Source organism: Poecilia mexicana, unplaced genomic scaffold, assembly GCF_051168715.1.
Source record: "Poecilia mexicana isolate PSO_F unplaced genomic scaffold, ASM5116871v1 scaffold_12, whole genome shotgun sequence".
NCBI lineage: Eukaryota > Metazoa > Chordata > Actinopteri > Cyprinodontiformes > Poeciliidae > Poecilia > Poecilia mexicana.
This window is the reverse complement of record NW_028263381.1, coordinates 18,279,277-18,299,880: the sequence shown is the minus strand read 5'-3', so window position 1 is coordinate 18,299,880 and position 20,604 is coordinate 18,279,277. Positions and strand designations below refer to the sequence as shown.

Genomic DNA, 20,604 nt, shown 5'->3' with positions numbered 1-20,604 from the left:
CACTATATTAGAAAATAACATGCTAACATGTAGAACATAATGGTATCAATAAATGGAAGCATGTGTTCGCTGTTGTTTGGCATACAATAAGTATGAGTGCATGTTTTAATTTACAATATGAGAACTTTACATTAAATAAAAATCATTGTTTTGCATTTTGAAAAATGACCACCAGTAAACTACCAGAAATTTCTAAATATAAAATAAGGAATAATCAAATATTGTCTTCAAAATTTTAAATATAACTGAAACAAACAATATCTGTGAAATTACATGAAAATGTAAAAATATGTGGATGAAATATGAACAAAGCTCTGAATATTTAAGATATTGAAAAGAAGAAAAAAAACATAAAGACAAGTACTGCTCAACTGGTAACATCTTATTTATTGTTATATTATAAATATGCATATAAACAGGCAACAAGATTTTATTAAACAAAGAACATCTCTCATACTTAAAATCACATTAATAACATCATACCTAACATCTTTCAGTGAAAATATTGCATTAGTCATCATAATTAATTTAATATATTTCTTAAATATTTTACAGATTTATAACAAATATACACAACCAGTTTATAAAATTATTTATAACAGAGATTTCTCAAAAAAATATTCCATGAAAGCATGCCTGGTGCTTATTAATGTTCTTTAATGTAGCAAGAAATAATATTTTATCGTTTGAGAAATACAGATGTAATGATTCTATAGATGTTTGTTTCAATCAATGATATTATAAACGCAGAAGACAATTATTGATTTCGGTCTATGTTCACATTATATGTAGTTAGTTCTGCATTTTTACTACTGAGATGCACATTTTAGATTTTAAAAAAATATTCTAATTTATGATCATGTTCCCAGTGTGTAGATGAAAAATGCACACAAAGTACTTAAACAACAATAAAATTTGATTTTCAAAAGTGTTTCCCCAAACACTGAGAAAACATTTTATTTTCTACATGATGAAATGTTATTTCTGTTATAATATACTAAGACAAAATACACCAACAGAACCACTAACTGTCTATTATTCTTTCATTTTACAAAAGTTTCTGTGTACAAATACAGTAATGCACAAAAACAACATTAATCCACACAAGACTATTATCAATGAAATATAAAATCATCTCATTGGCACATCAACATGTATGTGAGTCCATGTTTTCAGGTTTGTTTATGATCCATTCTGTGTTTCTGCTCTGCTGTCCTTTTCCTGTGAACACACACTCTGCTGTGGTTCCTCCTCTGAGCTCCTCTTGATAGTCAGCTCTCTCTCTGTTCCCTCGATACAAGGAACTTTGGCCGCCTGGATGTGGAGCTTTCCATCAGGAGAAAGGTGGCAGCTGACGTCTTCATGGTTCACCCCTTCAGGCAGATCAAACTCCTGTCTGAACTCCTGCAGGCTGTAGGAGTAGGAGCCTTTCCCGTCCTCTTGTTTCTTCTCCGTCTTCCCGCTGACTCTCAGCTTCCTGCCCACCTGCCGGACTGACAGATCTTCTGGAGAAAAGCCCTGAGTGTCCAGGGTTAGGCCAAAGTGCTCTCCCTCTTTGTCCAGCTGGTAGGAGACTGGCTGCAGAGCCACGCTGCTCCTGAAAGGCTCTGTGTCCTCCAGGATCTGACGTTGAAGTTTGTCCATCAGCTGCAGACTGCTGCGCAGCTCCTGTAGGTCTCTCTGCATGACATGCTGCTGGTAGAACAGAGGTCTGACCTCTGGCCACAGACTGCGAACAGGCCAGGAGAAGTCCATGAATGGACTGAGGGCAGACGGGAATCCATGAGAGCACAGCATCTTTCTTCTGTTTAGTCTTGAGTCTTCTTGTTATTCAGGCGTCTCTTCACTCCTGTGTTTCTTGTGCAGCTTTCTGTCAGTCAGTGGGGCTGTCCCAGCTTTATATTCTAGAGGAGGCGCTCCAGAGGCTTCAGGAAGTTTCTGGTAATTACCACAGAACTCCACTAGGTGGAGCTAATTCACCAAATTTTTCACATCTCCCTTCTGTTGTTTTTTTGCAACGATCATCTCTCTAATCGTGTTTACTTTAGAAAGGTTGCAGCAATAACAAAAGTTCCACATATGTATTTACAATACACAATATTTGAACCTGTTAATGAAGTACTAGTTCAATGATTATTACAAAAAGGAAAGCATAGTTTTTGTAAAATAAATTTCTGAATATAAACATATTGTGCTATACCAGATTTCACACAATATATTCACCAAATGATTCTTTTAACAGTTTCCTTTTAAATTTTAATCCGTAGTTTTTATGGTCCTGCATAGAAAGAAAGTCATATCTAAAGAGTCCCTTTGGGTGCTGTATTACCTGTACACAGTCTCCTACCAGCTGGACAAAGAGGGAGAGCACTTTGGCCTAACCCTGGACACTCAGGGCTTTTCTCCAGAAGATCTGTCAGTCCGGCAGGTGGGCAGGAAGCTGAGAGTCAGCGGGAAGACGGAGAAGAAACAAGAGGACGGGAAAGGCTCCTACTCCTACAGCCTGCAGGAGTTCAGACAGGAGTTTGATCTGCCTGAAGGGGTGAACCATGAAGACGTCAGCTGCCACCTTTCTCCTGATGGAAAGCTCCACATCCAGGCGGCCAAAGTTCCTTGTATCGAGGGAACAGAGAGAGAGCTGACTATCAAGAGGAGCTCAGAGGAGGAACCACAGCAGAGTGTGTGTTCACAGGAAAAGGACAGCAGAGCAGAAACACAGAATGGATCATAAACAAACCTGAAAATATGGACTCACATGTTGATGTGCCAATTGAAAAAAAAAAAATATATATATATATATATATTTTTTAAATGTAGATTTTACTGTTCTTGGTTGCTGACACTGAGTCATTTGTCTTTTTTACATTTTCTCTGTCATAATGTGAAACTCAAATATTTTAGAAGAATTTGAAATACATGACAAAAAAGTTCAAATGTAACGCAAAAGATTAAATGTCATGCATAAGATGTTGAATTAAATGTGAAATGTATTAATTATGTATTCAATGTAAACAAAATGTAATATTAAATTAAAAGAAAATAAGAACATTTTAAAAATTTGTTCATTTCTTAAATTAAGAAAAGAAAAATCAAGGTACAAGATTATGAAATAAGAGTCTTTTACACTTTACCTGCCCAAAAGCTCATACAAAGATCTTCAAATATGGACATATTGTTCAAATGTATGACCAAGCCTTCTTAAAGTTCGTGATAGTAAACAAAAATGTGCCTTAATCCTAACATAAGTTATTAAATATTGAGTGATGAAATGTATAGGTGAGAGATTGAAGAGATTATAAACACTGATACTTGCCTTTGGGTTTCTAAATAATTTCTATATTTCTATGATTGTGTAACTTCAACAAAGGCAACATCTAAATATTTTTATACAAATTTGCAGTTCCAACATTGTAGTTAGCACAAATTTCCACTAGATGGCAGCATTTTCCTCCTAAACAATTCTAATCCTCGGTCTTTTAGGGAAGTGCAGCATTTTCTATCTAGATGTCAACCAAGCATTGGAGGTATTCACTGTCCCTTCATTATCGACTAATTTATTGCAAACCTAATTCTTAGCATACATTAATTCCTCCTCTTTTGTAGTCTTGCATACATGGGAGAACTGGATATTATTAAAAAGACCTAATGGAAAAAAAGCTGACTGGTGCTAAAAGGATGACAGGGCTACATCAATTTTGATATTTCTCAATTAATACTTAAATGACCTAGTTTTTTTTTCTAAATGAGTACCCTCTTCGCTTGGTATTAACGGTATAAAACCTCTTACCTACCCACATTAATGTAACACGAACAGATGTAGGGGATTGTGCAGAGAAGTGGGGCAAAGAAATCAGCGAGCTTTAAAAACCCACAGCCTTCGTTTCAACATATTCTATCTCTGAAGAACATACGGAGGGATGATGAAACCTGGCAAGCACTGTGCTTTGCTGCTCTGGGATATTGTGTCAAGGCTGATGTCAATACTTTTGACACATAAAGAGAATATACGAGTTTTTGGAAGGGGGGGAAAGATACTTTTTGTGTGCCAGGCGTTCACCTTTGGATGAACTCCACGAAGTAGAGGCTGGGTAGAAGTTAGGAGGGAGGAGGAGCAGAGAAATGAAAGGTAACAAAAATAGAGGACGGATGAGGAGGAGGATGAGGAGGAGACGGCAGGGCTCAGCTCCAAGTAAATCATCTGCATTGTTCTCCTAATGCAGCTTGTATGCACGCATACACACACACATACACACACACACACACACACGCAATCCTGAAAATGCCAGGACAGGATCAAACACATATACGTACAAAGAGAATCTCAGGGACTTCCTTGTTCCTGTCTTAGGTTGTCCCATGTGGAGAAGGCTTTTAATGCGCCATAATCTCCCTCTTTCCCTTGAACACATAAAAGAGATACCCTTCTATCTATGTAAGTGTTTTTGACGGCCACTAGCTTAACATAAATACACAAGCACACACACACGCACACGCACGCACACACACGCATGGGGGCTCCAGCTCATCAACATGCAGTTATTCCTTTGGTGCTGGATCGCGCTGTTAATTGGCTGCAAAGCAGAACGTGTTGGATTCTGCTTGTGTGTGTCTGTGTGTGTGTGTGTGTGTGTGTGTGTGTGTGCTCGCATGCACGCGTGTGTGTGTGTCTGTACTGCAGAGCCGGAGCTGCTTAGGTATTCCCGTCACGTCTCGGAGCCTCGATTAAGACGTTGCTCCAGTTTCGAACAGACAGACATGTGGGGAGGAGGGTAAGAGAGGAAGTGATGGAGAGAGGATGCAGCAGGGGGTAGAAAGATGAGAGAGGGGCAGAGGAGAGGGAAGAGAGGAAGAGAACGAGAGGTGATGAGACGGGACTCGGCAAGGGATGAAAAAATAGAGGAGAAAAGCAAAGGAGGAGGTGAGCAGGGTGAGAAGTAGTAAAATACTGCAGTGGACCTCAGTGCGAGACCTTTAACTGATAACAGTCGTTCCTTTCTTATCGCCGTTCTCAAGTCACAAAGCAGGTGGGTAAGAGTACAGTTAGAGTACAGCTCCACGACCAAAAGTCCTGCTCACTGCCAGATGAAATAACGGAATGAAGAGACTTCTGGAATAAGATAGAAGACATCAATAACATTGATGTCAATCAAAATGTTGCATGGATGCCACACAGTCAAAAATAACAAAAAAAAACAAAACAAGTGAACACATTTTATCTGCCTGTTGATTAATTTAGGAGCGTTTGTTAAGACTCTAGCTGAAATTTGGATGAAGAGTCTTGAAGGTGAAATGTTTCAATCTCCACGTACGTTGGTTTCCAGTTGCAACAAACTGGATCAGGATTGCATCACTTACTGACCTGAGGTTAGTAAACAAATGGTGGAATCACGAACTACACAGTGAAGCCTGGTTCAGTATATTATATGATACAGTGTGTTACTAAAAGGTGAACACTTGGACAAACTTCAAACAGTAAAGTATAGATTATATAAAATGCTTCAGTTACGTTTATTTTAATGAAATTATTAGAGGAGAATTGATTCTTTGAAAAAAAAATTAATTACTTCTCATGGGATGTTTTTCTTCTCTGAATAAGTGTAGTTTTTCTCAATCTCAGTTTGTGATTGTGGAAAAAAAAATACACTTATTTTAAGGCTCATTGAACATCTTTTTTTGAGTAATTGTAAGGGGTGCCGTATCTATAATTAAATCTTCTCAAAAATGTTGTTTTCACAATATACTTAATCGAAATGGGGAAATGAATGTAGGTAAGACTTTCTTTTTTTTTCACAGGCAAACCAAGTCAAATTGTCAAGAAGCTAAAGATAGAAAGTTGAAAACCTGGAAAAAGACAGTAAGTAGAAGGCAGCAGGGTGATAATTTGAAGGTTATGGATTCTGAACTCTTGGATGTGTCCTAATGAAGCCATGAGAGACTGTTGGGCATTTCTGGGTCAGACGCGTCGAGGCAGACAATACACAAACTCGCTTCCTACATGCACATGCTGTGCATGCACGCGAACACACATTTATAAACAGAGACCAGAACTGCCGTTATATAATCACGCCAGAGAGGAAGCTGGAGAAAGAGAGAGAGAGGGACAAGAGGCACTAATCAGACACCAGCAGACACACTCACACACTTCTCACAGCTGTCTGTCAGACGCTGACAGCAGCAACTCTGCTCTTTCCAAGCTGCAGTCTCCAAATGGCTTCTCACCAGCACCAAACAGTGTGAATGCTATTGTTTTCACTCCATGGGTTTGTCAATGTGTGTGTTTTTGTATATGAGTGAACACGGCATAATGTGGCAGGTAATAACACAAAGAAGAGTACGGCTGGCAGAGTCATACTTTTCACATATATTTGTTTAAGACAGGAAAGTAATTATGATTCCATGTTTTTTTTTTTTTTAACAGTTCCTATAGGGACAATACTACTATCAGTGTTACACTATCTCTCCACTATTATTATCCATCCTGGACAAGTTTAACACTCTTAAAATAAGCGCATGTTAAAGAGACTTGGTGACCTTAAGATGCTCTCTGTTATAATTCTTTAACATTAAGCTTTAGGTGCTAAGATAAACTCAAAGCACTATCTTTTCTTTTTTTTTGGTGTGATCCTATCCTTTTACTGATTAGCTAAATGCAGAAAATCAACGTTATTAAGAGAGACAAAGTTTTAAAAATGGCAAACATTTTTATTTCAGACAATCATGGTCATAAATAAGCTGCCAGAAAAAAAACAAAAACAAAAAAAAAACATGTTTATTGCAGTGTAACAAAGAGCTGATCACGCTTTTGGGGCTGAAACTGACAAACTGTTGAAGGTGTTGAGGTCAGTGGTTGTCAAGCTTTCTTTTTTCCAAAACGATGACAATACAATTGATTATTTGCAGGGATTTACAAAAAAATAAAAAAATAAATCTATTAAGTCCATCTTCCTTCACTGGCTCAAAATGCTTTCTGCCCTTCATTGTACCTGCTACTCAAACATTGTTAAAAAGGGTCAATTGAAGGTCTCCAGTCCTTTTACTAATCCATTTGTGTTTGCTCTTCTTAGTTGACCTCCAGTGTTTTTTTTAAATTTTTTATTATTATTTCTTTGTTAACATAAAAATAGCTCTGTGCTCATTCTCTGCATAAGTATGTGTGTATCTCTGACGGACAAACAGTCTAACTAAGATCATGGCGCGATCATGTTTGTTTAATGGAGTATAATTGAATAGGCAACAAAAAAAACAGTCAGCTCTTATCTCTATTGATTAATTTGAAGCACTCAGACACTCACTCATGTTGCGTGTTGGATAACACAAGCACAAGGCCAACACTCCAAAGCCCCGGGTCTCTAAGAGGACGTGTCTGATACTCCCACATCAGCTATCAACTAGCTTTCATGTCTCAATGGGCTTCTTTAAACTAATCCATAGAAGCCTTGACTCTTTAGCTCCGGTGCAAGTCAAGAATTCTTCTGAACCCTTTTACTGGAGAGTGTCAGTTTGGAGGTTTAAGAGACAAATAGGAGAACTAACAGATCCTTATCAGAGTAAGCTCTTTAATAAGGTAAAACTGAAAGCGTAAAATCAGATTATGTGGAGTTAAATACCAAGTAAAAATAAAATAGCTGAATCTTGAATTGATTACAATCACAAATTTGATTATTAAAATAGTTTATAATACACATAAGATGTAGTTTGGCACATTTTTGGTTCTTCCCAAATCAAGAAGAAAATAAATGGAGATGCCTATTTTAGTTTTTTTTTTATTTTACTTTGAAGAAAGCAAAAAAAAAAAAATCAATTTCTGAAATTATTTTGAGTTAATGATGTTTTAGAACTTCTAAAGTGGAAAGAACAGCTGGAGGTTTTGTTGTATTTTCTTCCAGTGAATAAAAAACTGGGAAAAACTGAATAGATAGATTCAATCCAATACAATGATAGTATAACCACTGGAAAACTGTCAATGTTTTATAATAAGACTGCGCTCACATTCGAGAGTAAAACCTGTTTTAAATCACTTTAGAGTTGTTTTGATATTTTAGACAACCTAATGCTGAACCTGAAGGAAAAGTCCATCCTCAGCAACGGAGATTCCTCCCACTGGTATCATTGATGTGTTGCCACTTTTGTGGTGTTTGGGCTCATAGTTTGCTAAAGGCTAGCGGAGTTTTCTTCACCATCTGTGATGTTTCCATTTAGCTTGAAGTTGTTTCAGGTGAGTATTAAGTTCTGTGTAGATTGAGTTACTGTGCACCTTATCGCTGTAGAAACACTGACTTAATTCCATGCAAATTCTTGTAACACCTATGGGAAAAATAGGGATCAAAATACAGATATACTTTGAGACAGTAATTTGCCAAAAGGTATTTATCATAGAGTAAGAGTACTTGTGCTTCAAATAGAGTTTAGATTCCTTGTTTATGATTAGGTTAAGTGGTCAAAAACCAGTGATCATAACCATATTATAACTTGCATTTTACTGTATGCATGCGGTGTCTGTTTCAGTAATGAAATGAGGTTCCTTTTGTGTTTGCCTGTTCAAAGTTCTTCATTTGATTTAATAGGACTGTCATAAACCACATCATGGCTCTTTGGTCCTTGATCTCCTTTGTTCTGTCCATGCAAGTTCCTTTGTTCTCTGGGTTATGTTTTGTTTTTCCACGTCTGTATGACAATGATTAGCTCTGATGGATGATAGTGACCCAATAACTGTGACAAGGACACAACATTAACAGTGAAGTAGGGACAATGGCTGTGCCGCTAGACAGCCACTGCATTATTCAGACCGGATGGCTGATGGAGAAAAAGGGGAGTGGGAACAAGAGGGGACAGGAAGGAAGCATGAGGGGGAGTAACTGGAAGTGGGAATGGGTTGGGTTTACATATGAAGTCATTTATAAAAAGGAACTGGTTGAGGTTAGGGGAAAAGATCGATTTACAGAAAACAGGGATTTTTATGTAGTGATGATGAGAGACTAAAGATAAACTAACAATATTCAAGGTGACGTGTGGCAACAAACTTATTCTGGTTTCAGGTTTAGAAGAGCTCACCTAGTGCTTTTAAAGGATAAAGGTTATAATGATTTGTGTACTTGCAAAAGAACACCCTTAGAGCTTTTTCACATGGTTTCACAATGCAACCACAAACTTTTAATAGGATTTGATGTGAGACCAACTCAGAGTGGGCCTTAATTGCAAAGGGAAAAGAAAAAGATACAACAATGACGGCATGCATTGTTTACCACCCTTCCCTCTGACACTCTTAATAGCATCCAGTGCAAGGTAATATGTGTATGTCAAAACTGCTAGACATGATATGTGTGGAGAAGTTGCATTGATCCAAAACCTTGTAGGGAGAATCTATTAACACAACAAGAATTAACTGTGCACTTATGCAAGAGTGGGAAAAAGAAAGCCATCATTAAAAGAAACCCTTCTTGGATCCTCAATGCAAAAAGGAAGATATCGATGTAGCTAATGCATAACTGCACCTACCTATGATATCGATGGTTCCCTCACTACTTCCATGCCTGGATGAAGAAAAGCATCCCCATGGCATGATGCAGCCACCATCATGCCTTTTGACATTCCTCCACCACTTTGATGTGTTTCCGTGACTTGTGACAAACTATGAAAAGAACTTAGAGCTAATGCTGCCACAGTTGATATTAGGCAAGGGCCAAAAAATAAACTTTTACAAATTCAAACATGGAGACAGGCAATACTTTATGTACTTACCCATAAATCCAGCCACTCAAAAGATTAGGAATTTCAACTTACTCGGCTGTACTTACTGTTCTTTGCACAAGATCCCAGTGCCAATAAATTGGGCAAAAATGATACCACTATGAACACACACAGCTGCTACACAGACCCCCAGCCTTCGGCGCAATATGAGCGGACTACGGAGGCAGTGAGACAAAAGCCTCGCTTTGCCAGAATCCAGATGCAATCACTGCTACCTTTTATCAAGAAATAAGACAAACAGGGCCCAGGGGCCTGACTTATTGATCTTGAGGCTGTATCTGTTCACTCCATCACTTTGGTGTGCAGAAACGTCCAACATACGACGGATTAGTTGCAGTAGAAGTTAGATTTTTAGGTTTTTGTTTAATTAAAAACAAGTACATACCAAAAACATAAAAGTATACTGCTCAATTTTTCAAAGTATTATTCTTCTGTTCATAATTACAGGCTGATTTTTATCAACACAGATGGCAATTAAGAAGTCTTCGACAAACAAGATAAGGGAATTTGGTGCAGCGTCTCCTCCGTTCGGTTCCACATCGGTCTATTTTGGGTTGTGTTCGAATGTTAAAATTTGTTCCGTCTTGCCTTTGGTGTCAGTGAGTCGATAAAATATGCATGGTTTGGACTTTTCACCTTTCCGATTTTTATTCCTTGTTTAAATCAAAGGAAAATGCAGCCTTTTATGGTTGGAGCTCATCCATGTTTGATGTGCAGCCAGGAGGGAGACCCAGATAATAGAAGCTATCACAGACGTACCGTTCTCTCTGGATGTGTGTGTGTGTGTGTGTGTGTGTGTGTGTGTGTGTGTGTGTGTGTGTGTGTGTGTGTGTGTGTGACATACATTTTAAGAAAGTCTGACACAAAGCTTAATGAGTTCAAATACACATCCTGATGGACAGGTGTTTTCCTAAACTGCATTTGAATTTTCAGTGCAGTAAAATCTAACTAAAATCTAACAGCATCAAACAGGAGCAGTCCCTGCACCAAATGAGGTCAAGCAATTTAAAATGCAGTTTCTGCTGAATCATAATCTTCTGAAAAAGCTTTAAAGATATAAATGCATCACCTTTTCTTTTTCCAGCCCCATAAATATGTCCACTCAAATTAATTTAAACAGCCAATTATCCTGCCACCAGTGAGAACAAAATATGAAGCAAACACCCGTGGGGCTGTTTTGTGTGATCACAAACAGAAACGTATGTGATGATCAAAGCAAGTCCTCATCAGTTGAGGATGGTAATTGTCTAAAGGGGGCGTCCTTATTGAAACTTCACTCATAGTTTGTATTTTCACATGGCTCTTGGCACCTACCTGTCTCTGTAGGGGAAAAAAATCAATAACCATTTTAGAAACATGACTTAATAATGAGTTATTAGACAGCACCAGAATGCTGAAATGAAGGTCAGACCAATATCTATTGTCTGAAATGTATAATCATATTCGGTCTAGTTGTTATTAGATACAAGCAACAGTATTGGAAAAAAAAAAAATCTAGTCCACCAGTTTTACTGTTTTTGCTATTTGCCTTCACAAATGTTTCAGAGCATCAAACTATTTTTTTTAATCAGACAAAGATGACCCTAAAACAAATTTTTATCATACAAATTTGTTTATTAAGGTAAAAAAAAAGTTCTCCAAAGCAGATAGATCTATGTAAAAGTGTTGCATTATAAAATTGGCAATGTTATATCTGTAGTGGCAGTCTAAAAACTTTCAAAAGGGCAAACCATAATGCATTGATATAAGAAAGAACATGAAAATATTGGAAATAGGTGAAGTACAACTTACATGTATGTTTCATTTGCTTTTAGGAATTGCTTCAGAACTTCATAATTCCTAGAGATTTGTTGTGTCACTGAATACATTTTTAACATATTTATATTTAACAAAATCTGTAATTGAACTTTTAGCATGACTGAATTGAAATAGACATTGGATTTATCAAAAAGTTTCAATTAAATAAGTGTGAACATTTCTATAAGTACACATTTCACATTGCATTTAAATTTAGTTGAATTCTCAACTTTGCCAAAATGTATATGGGATCAGGATGAGAGTACAAGTCAAACCTAAGTTCTTCACATTCACTGCATGCTTCCATTGAAATGAATTATCCAGATGATGCATTGCAGTCATTACTCTGTCTATGCTGAGCATGGAGAATATTAAGACAGATGGGTTGTTTTTTTCTTTTCTTTTTTTTCAGACTTCAGGATATTCTCACAGTCAGTCCACAGAAAACTGCACCTTCACAACATTATTGAAATAAAGTAGCTTAATGTTCTGTTCTGATTGAAGAACTCCACTTCTCCTCCCTACTGCTGGAAACATTCAGTTACCCTTCGATTGGATTTCAATCTAACTAAATTACGATCAGCTGTAGTTATTGAGCAGTAATAAGCCTAATTGGTCTCCACTAAATGAAATTGTGCTACTTTAGGCTAAAAGGAACTGCATTAACTCCACAAATTTGTGAACTTATCAGTCTCCACATCAGTAGATTAACTAATTAAATTGTAAAAGAATTTTTGCAGAAAAGGCTCAATTCCTTCATGTAACCAAGCTGTAGTGCAGCAATCTATGTTCCTCCAAACCTTAAATCACACTATAGTGAAACCGTTGCTATGCATCATTCCTCCCCAACCCTCTTTGATGGAGGATGAGTAAACACTTCAACGTGTTTTATTGCCTTGTTTTGCTTGAACTCCTGATGAAACCGGTTGGTTCAGGGTTCAGATAGCAAGATAGAGATTCATTTGACGTTTAAATTTAACAGAGCGCTTACATGTTCAAAACAGAAAAGTTAAAGTGAAACATCATTACCCGCTGTGCAAACCGTGGACAGGAGCACTCATACACACCAGGAGCTGTGGTGGAGGCTGAAGCTGTTGCTGAGGTAGCTCTTGGAGATGAAAGGATGGCTTAGGGTACCGCTACGCAGTCCCATTGGAACCTCCCCCGTTGTAATCTTTCCTTCAAGCAGTCACTGCAGCTTTATCCATCTCCGGATGCACCTGGCGTAGAAAGCAGTTAGGAAACTACACTGCAGCTTGAAGTGACCCAATTCCAATTTTTTATCAAATCAATTTTTTATTTATTTATTTATTTTTTTTTTTTGTCGTGGCCGTTCACACTTCCAAATAAATGCGACCAGTGTGAACGGGCAACGACCTGAAAGTGTCGCAGTAGAGGGCGCAATAGCGTCAGCGTTCTCACTGTTCTGCCAACCACCACAGAAAGAAGAAGTGCTCAGTGTTTGCAAAAGTAAACATGGATGCAAGAGACAAGCACAACAAGAACAAAAATATCTGCACTTTGTAAATAGGCCACAAGGCTTTCAGTGTTAACATGTTTCTTAAAATGCCATGTACTCTGAGTTAAAAAAAAATCAAAAAAGTGGAAATGATTCTTGTGGGGGAGTGGTTTTTGTGACACAACTGACTCTGATCTCAGCACGCTCAGAACTTTAGCAAAGTAGATACTGAAAAAGGGGCTGGCAGTACATAACAATTTATAGTGAAAATTCCCTATAACTTTCCCCTGAAAGTAAAATCAGCAGGTTTAGTTTGTAGATATGAGTCGAACCAAGCTAACTAGGTACTAGTGGAAAGGGGCATTTACATGGCTTGTGACTTTTCAGGGAATTCGTTCCCAGAATAGATCTTCCCATAGATCTACTCAAGCTGTGAATTTCTGTAGCTTCTCCATGTTACGTCATGATTGTTGACCAAGCAGGTAAACAATGGCACCTCTGCTTAGGTTGCTGCCTCAACAACTCGACCCTGGATTTAGCAAAAGATAACTGAACGGATGGATGATGGATGGATGGATGGATGGATATAAATATAACACTTTCCTCTTGAGATTATTGAACTGTTTTGTCACATAAAATCCCCCCCAAAACATAGTAAAGTTTAAGGCTATTGTGTGACAAAACGTGAATGTGTGTACAATAATGTATGTCAAATGGTTAGAGGAGAGAAAACTGCAAAAGGAAAAAGAAAATTCTAATTCCACACTTACAACTTAAGATGTGATCATGTCAGTTTACCATGTAAAGCAGCAGAAACTAATACCCTTATGTCAGTTTGAATTTAGTCAGATTTATTACTTTACACTTTTATGACAACTGAAAGTAAAATCAGCAGGTGTAGTTTTCACTTTTCCAGTGAAAATAGTCACACATTGTACTCAAACTCTGGGCATCCACAAACGTATCCATGCATGGCAAGACTGATTATGGAGAATGCATTGCAAGCAGACACTGTGGAGGATAATTCCCTTCTAGCTCACAGCAGGTAATGTCAAAATAATTATCAGACAAGACAGTTCATTGGGCAGGCAGCACCTCTTCATCACAGCAAGGTTGAAGGGGCAACAAAGCTCCGGATGAATGGGTACTTAGTCAAAGTGAAGCTTCTCAGAAAAATCTTCAAAACCCCTTTTAAGCTTGGCTTTTCACAACTTATTTTTATTTCTGCACTTTTATAGCTAGACATTTTAAATCAGATTTATGTAATGACTTCTCTTGGTCTTATTTTTTTCTTGAATTATTCAAAGCAATAATGCATAATCTTTTTTTATGCCATTTTGAATGGAAATATTTCAAAAAGTACTTATAGTAATGAAACATTTTCAAATTTACACGAAAGAAGGAGTGCTACGTTGTGTTGTAGCCTTCAATTTGAGCAATGGGATTATTATATCAGTTTGAGACTAAGACAATAACATCTTTTTAGAATTTTTAGATAAGGTATTAAAGTAACCTACTTTGAATAATTAACTAGGCTTACTGTACTTTGTGATAACTAGAATCAATTGGAAAGTATGTGTGATTGAATTGAATTCATTTTATTTTTGAAGTACCTTGAAGCGACATTTGTTGTGAATATAAATAAATTGAACTATATTTCAATGGTTTGCAAAGCTTTTAATAAATAATACCCCAAGGTACATCAGGCTGCCACAAATGTTTTTGGATATGTAGAAAAGTTCTATGGCATCAGGTGTTGTAAATCAGTGATGCTGTATTTACCAAATCTGCGAGGGAAACAAACAGGCCCTCCAAACTTGAAGCCCCTTGTTACACACTGTGTTTAGTACAGAGGGTCTGGACCCTTGACTATTGAAAAACGACTGTTTGCTAGAGGTATGGATTCTGTTTAAGTTTTACATTTTTACTAAATTGCTAATGTTTGGCCAGTTCGACGCTATGAAGCTTCCACTGTAAACAACCATCCTCCAATGTGAAGAGAGAAATGCCAAGCCCAACCAGATGGCTGTTGATGTCTAATGAACATTTTGGAAGCGTGGCCAACACAGAGTGAGTAACTTCACTTACTTCCTCCGCTGCTGTTGCCAAACTACAAGCAGGATACAATACTAAAAGAGCACAGAAAATAATCATCATTGTTTGTTCACGACTTCTCTGCTTGTTGATTGGCCCAGTTGAAATTCTACCAGAGGAATCAAACTCAATGAAAGAAATTCCAGATGGAGATGAGAATTGAAAATAATTGCGTAGGAAGGCAATAGTCAGGCTGGCAAAAAGCTTGTCAGCAGCTTGAAATTTTAGATTTAAAAAAGAAGGTGAACCAGCCCCTTGTTACTTGACGTTTTGATTTCAGCCCATGAGACAAAAAAGTTGAGACACCACTGTTCTTGGCTGATGTATAGAAAGATAAACAGCTTTGGGTTAAATGAGAGTTGAGACTATAGCTGTTATTATTTTTTTCTAAAACAGTAAATGACCATTTTTGTCATCACAAATCATCATAGCATGTTTTTTTTTATGTAGTTTTAGAATTCGGACACCAAATATATATTTTTTTGAAATGGACAACAATAAGGCTTAAAATACAATATTTCCCCAGTGGAACTCCTTTCTTAATAAATAAAATGTTGACATTTCCAATAAAGTTGCTTTGTCAAGCTTGGAAGTCAAATACTCCTTCACTATAATTATAGGTCAAAATTTCCTACATGAACAAATGACCCATGGGGTGTTGGGGAGGAGAGTGGTGTCTTCAAATCAATTTGTGTCAAAGTGACAGATGTTATTAGAACAGCAATTGTAGCATGAGTGCAGTGTGTGCAAAAATATTATAACGGTTATTAGTATTACCTTCCTGTGTCTTCGGTTGACAGTGGTTTCATATCACCTTGAATGACCTTCCACACGCATGGATGCCCACACACATGATGGAACACTTACACGCCCCCCCACCCCACACACACACACAGACATTACACCAAAGGGATTTCACATTAAGGAGCATTTCTGCTCATATGATTGACTGCCTGGAATAAAGAACCTTGGAAAAAACATCTGGGTAGGTGACAAATATGTCCCCTTGGATGCCTTTGTATGAAGGAGACAGATACCTAGGGCAAGAGAGAGAGAGAAAAAAAAACTGTGTGTCTGCATGTGTGTGTATGTGTGGTGTTATCGCCGGTTCTACACAAAGACCTGCCAGACGGCTACCCTGGTGAGGTTTTGTGTGTGTGTGCGTGTGTGTGTGTGTCTGCGTGCATCTAAAATGCGAGTCCTTGCCAGCCACTTGACATCACACAGCCCTCTCATGGCAGGCTTCTCGGATCAGCAGCTGAATGGATAAGGCTATTTACCAGCAGCTTATTTGGTCCAGGTCAGACCTCCAGTAACAGCTTAATAGCTGTTGAATGTGGTTACGATGCAGAGGGGAGCAGCTTTATCTGTCTATACACCTTGGGCTCCCATCTGCATGGAGAGTGATTTGGAAAAAAATACATTTTGACAACCCAGCGGCTAGGAAGCAGATGTAACAAAAACATAATTTAGGAGAGGGGTAGAAAAGTCTTCCTACACATACATATAGGCATCGCTGTTGGTAATTCCAAGACGTCTTCACCTTCTTAATGAGAGGATTCTGAATCCTATTTCGTTTTGGACAGTTTTCATGTTTTGACCTTAAACAATTAAATGCTTTGCTAAATACGTTAGAAAAATAATAAACTGTGAACGTTTCATCAACTATTAGGAGCAACATTATTGGTTCTAATTCAGCTGTATGACAAAAACAAGTGTTGGAAGTAATTGCTCCAACAGATCATCATGAAGATTTCCTTCATAAAAGCAGACATTTTGGCAGTTTGCTTTCCATGTTACTATAGAAAATCTATTGTTGTTGCCTATTAGCGTGAAAATAGAAACAAGACCACTGTGCCAATAATTTGGAGTCCATTGTTTAGTGGTGAGAATGATGTGCAACAGTGCAGCGAATACTGTGCTGCAGGGTAGTTCATGCAATTCTTGACCTAAATCTCATTAGCACACCACAACACTACACAGGAGGTCCAGCAGGTCTCTGAAGGATTGTTCACCAATGTCTGTGAATCACACACTTGGAGTTTACCTAGTTGTTCAGCTTCCCTGTCCACCAGCTACATCTTAGTTTGTGCTGCTGCCACAATACACACATTAAAACTACTTCAACATGATCTGGAGATCAACAAGCAACACTAGAATGGCACGATTTATTAACTATCACCATAGGCAAATATACCAAAACTGAAGTGTACCTGAAGTCAGGTAATAAATCTGGTCAGTGATCACACAAAGCAGCAAGAGATATACAAAATGTGAAAAAAAAGCATGAAGCTGCAGCCAAAAATCTTTTAGAATTAATTTTTTTGGCTCAATTTCTTGTAAAGTGATTTAATTAAAAATTCTGAAGACCAGATGAGGTTTTTTTTTTGTTTTGTTTTAGCTGAAAACCAGAACCTTTGAACTAATGACTAACATGCTTACTTTATATTTTGTTTCAAAGAATATTTGATTTCAGTCAAAAAAACATTCTAGCAAGCCTTTATGTAATAGACTTTTCTGTCTCCAACTTCTATAATCGCACAATAAAAAGGGCAGTTAAGTTATAATTAGCAGCATTAAATCAAGCAGGAACAATCAGGGACATAGAAGTACATCCAGCATAATTATGTACAATGAGTTGTGCAAATTAACCTGAAGGGAAGGCGGCCATTTTATCTCATATATTCACAGACAACCAGACAATCCCACCTAAAGTGACAGTTAAGGTTCTGCTGAAGGTCATTCATGGTGATTAAAGAGGCACCTCTGCAATGATTTCCAAATGACCCAGGGGACACTTCGACCACTGACACCTTTTCAAGAGAAAATTACTTTACTGTGCCCTGGGACACCTGACTTTAGTCAGACACTATGACAGCCTTCAGCAAAATGTAAAGGAAAACAGAGAGAAAGCCAGTAGGTCCTAATAAAGTCACACTAAATGTCATGCAGATTTAGTTGGTTAGAACAGAGTGAGGAGAACAAACAGGAAGGCTAGCAAAGACATGGAAGCTTAGAGAAGCTTAGAGACTGAGGCCAGTGCAGTCTCAAACCTGTCTGTCCATCTGAAAACAATCCAAGTCAGCACCAGTGGGAATTTGGCCCCAATGCAATCCCAACCTTCACGTACACACCCCTTGCAGGTCTCTCCTCGAGCCGCTGATGCAGAGGTTTTGGTAATGGCCACGCCGATTGTGCGATGGCTAATTTCACACTTTCTGACACTTTTTGTGTCCGGGTGTAATAATAACCTTAAGCCAGGCAGGCAGTGGTTTCCCCCAAGAGATCAGCGTGGTTTGATTTGACGGATCGCGCGTACGTATTTTTGAACACGTACACAACAATGTGGGGCTGATATTTGCATATTAACTGCTGTGGCACTGGTTGGGCTTGAATGTCACCTTCACACGTATTTCAAGGCGACATCAAAGGTACATTTATAAAGCCAGTGTTAAATGACTGAAATTAAATTAAATGTGCTAACAGAGATTACAACAAACAGTTAATACAGGGATAACTAGCTTCATTGCAGTTTTGTAGATAAATCTAAAAAATAAAAAGATTCCAACTAAAATTAGTTTTTTATTAAATGTCGAAGCACACAAAAATCAGCCATTGTTAAATGTTTATTGTTGCCGAAGCCATCACATTGTCGGCCGTTACATGAGAAAGAGATAACATCGCCTCTTTATTGGTGCCGACATCAGCAGTTATTTTCACTGCATCCAGCAGACATTACCAAGACTTGCATCATCAGATTTAAAAACATACTGCATTTCATAGAACTCCTCAAGTCATTGTCACTGTGACCTAACAATGAACCATCTATTCCCTCTTCCCTGTATTCTGCACCGCTAACGATGTGCAGGCTACATTAAAGAGAAAAAAAAAGAAGATAAAAAACATCAACTATGACACAACATATCGGGGAGTGTTTACTTTTTCTCTCGAAATGAGAAATTTTAGATTAATTTATTCATTCTCCATCCCTTTGTTACCAAACCTTCAAATAAATGGAAGAGGGGGGGGGGGGGGACATTGGAAGTGGCTCCCTTGTTATCCTGACAGATGGTGTCTAAATAATCAACAAACCATGTCTAATTGCATCGCTTGGAAACATTTTAAGTTGCCTTTTTTCCCCAAGAGCTTTGGGTTCTGTAATCTATCTTACACCAATTTTTCAGCATCAATCTCAACCACATTGGGATCATTTCAATAAGAGCGATGTTCAGTAAATACTTACAGAGCTATTGCAATCAGTTACATTCATTTAAAATTGTAAAGACGGTAAACCAAATATCTTCAGCCAACTCAGAAAATTAACTGGTAACTTTTGGTGGTCTACGTATGAAGCCGTGTAAATACTTGAGACGCACAGAGAAATTTCCTGGTGACCAAAATTAGATACTTGGGAAACAGAGTAAAACTATTTGCTCCATCTTTTTTTTTTTACATGTGTCTTGGCATTTATTGGATTCAGAAATGTTGGCAGGTTTACTTAGAATTTTAAAAGTGCTGTTGTACTAAATAGTAATTGGCAATAGTTTCTTCACCAGCAGTAGGAGGAATGGTGGATACCAACAACTATTCTGATGTATGTCATCAATTTAATTTGATAATTAGGATCAACTGGAATGTATGCGGTTAATTTTTTTTTGTAAAGTGTCTCAAAACTACATTTGTTGCGAACTGGTGCCATGTAAATAATTTCGATTTAATTTTTATTGATTACAACTCTGGAAAAAAAAAATTGAAACAGGTCAAACCAGAGAGACAGAACATGTTAGTAGATATTAGCTTCCCATCTTCTGTTATTCTGTTTAGGCAAATATCTTTCTTGTTTCTATGCAGAGTGATGTTGATTGATTATACCTCCATCAGTGAAATGTGAATAATGTTCCAGGAACTACAGGAACCTACACACCAGAATTCAGCTCAGATAGTCACCAGATAGTCACAGAAAGGTTTGTTATTCTGTCAACCGTGGCAAACAAGGCATAAGCATTGTTGATGGTTTTGCTAGAGATTTTAGAAAAGGATTTGCTTGTATGATTTAGAAATTATATCTGTGAAGTCTCTTTATGGATATCACAGATAACCTGGAGTGTTATTTCTTGCCATTTTTTCCCCCCCTGGAGCATCTCTTCCTTCCAGAGATGAACTTAACCTTAGTGGGGACAATGACATCAATGATAACTGAAATTTTACAATACCTACCAACTCATTTACTAAATAATAGAATAGAGTGGAAGTGGAGCATTAAGTTTAAGTAAAGGTTTCAACTGAGTTGTCCTTAAAAAGGCTTTTGTTATTTTCCTGGCTAAGTGAGACAACAGAGATGATGCTTTCAAAGACAACTGAAAAGTTGTCAAATGCGGTGACATCAATTACCGCGATTGATGAAGACACTTATCCTAAGCAACAATAAAACACCCATTGACAAACAAAGGTGGTGCAGGTTTAGACATAGATGGTTACATTACATAAGGTTTATTGCAAAAATATAG

General features: G+C 37.7%; 2 protein-coding genes across 2 annotated transcripts; one reads left to right on the top strand and one right to left on the bottom strand.

The window, feature by feature from the left end:
- Positions 1–914: 914 nt before the first annotated feature.
- LOC106913874 (heat shock protein 30-like) lies at positions 915–1,908 on the bottom strand. The gene has a single exon (XM_088011034.1). It carries the CDS (start codon positions 1,795–1,797, stop codon positions 1,183–1,185), a length of 615 nt encoding a protein of 204 aa, XP_087867160.1. The 5' UTR covers positions 1,798–1,908; the 3' UTR covers positions 915–1,182.
- Positions 1,909–2,272: 364 nt separating this feature from the next.
- Positions 2,273–3,057, top strand: LOC148156013 (heat shock protein 30-like). Its single transcript, XM_088011354.1, has one exon. It carries the CDS (start codon positions 2,273–2,275, stop codon positions 2,729–2,731), a length of 459 nt encoding a protein of 152 aa, XP_087867480.1. The 3' UTR covers positions 2,732–3,057.
- Positions 3,058–20,604: the final 17,547 nt, after the last annotated feature.

Excerpts from the sequence above, each read along its gene's own strand:
- LOC106913874 (XM_088011034.1), bottom strand. The coding sequence starts at position 1,797 with ATGCTGTGCTCTCATGGATTCCCGTCTGCCCTCAGTCCATTCATGGAC.
- LOC148156013 (XM_088011354.1), top strand. The coding sequence starts at position 2,273 with ATGGTCCTGCATAGAAAGAAAGTCATATCTAAAGAGTCCCTTTGGGTG.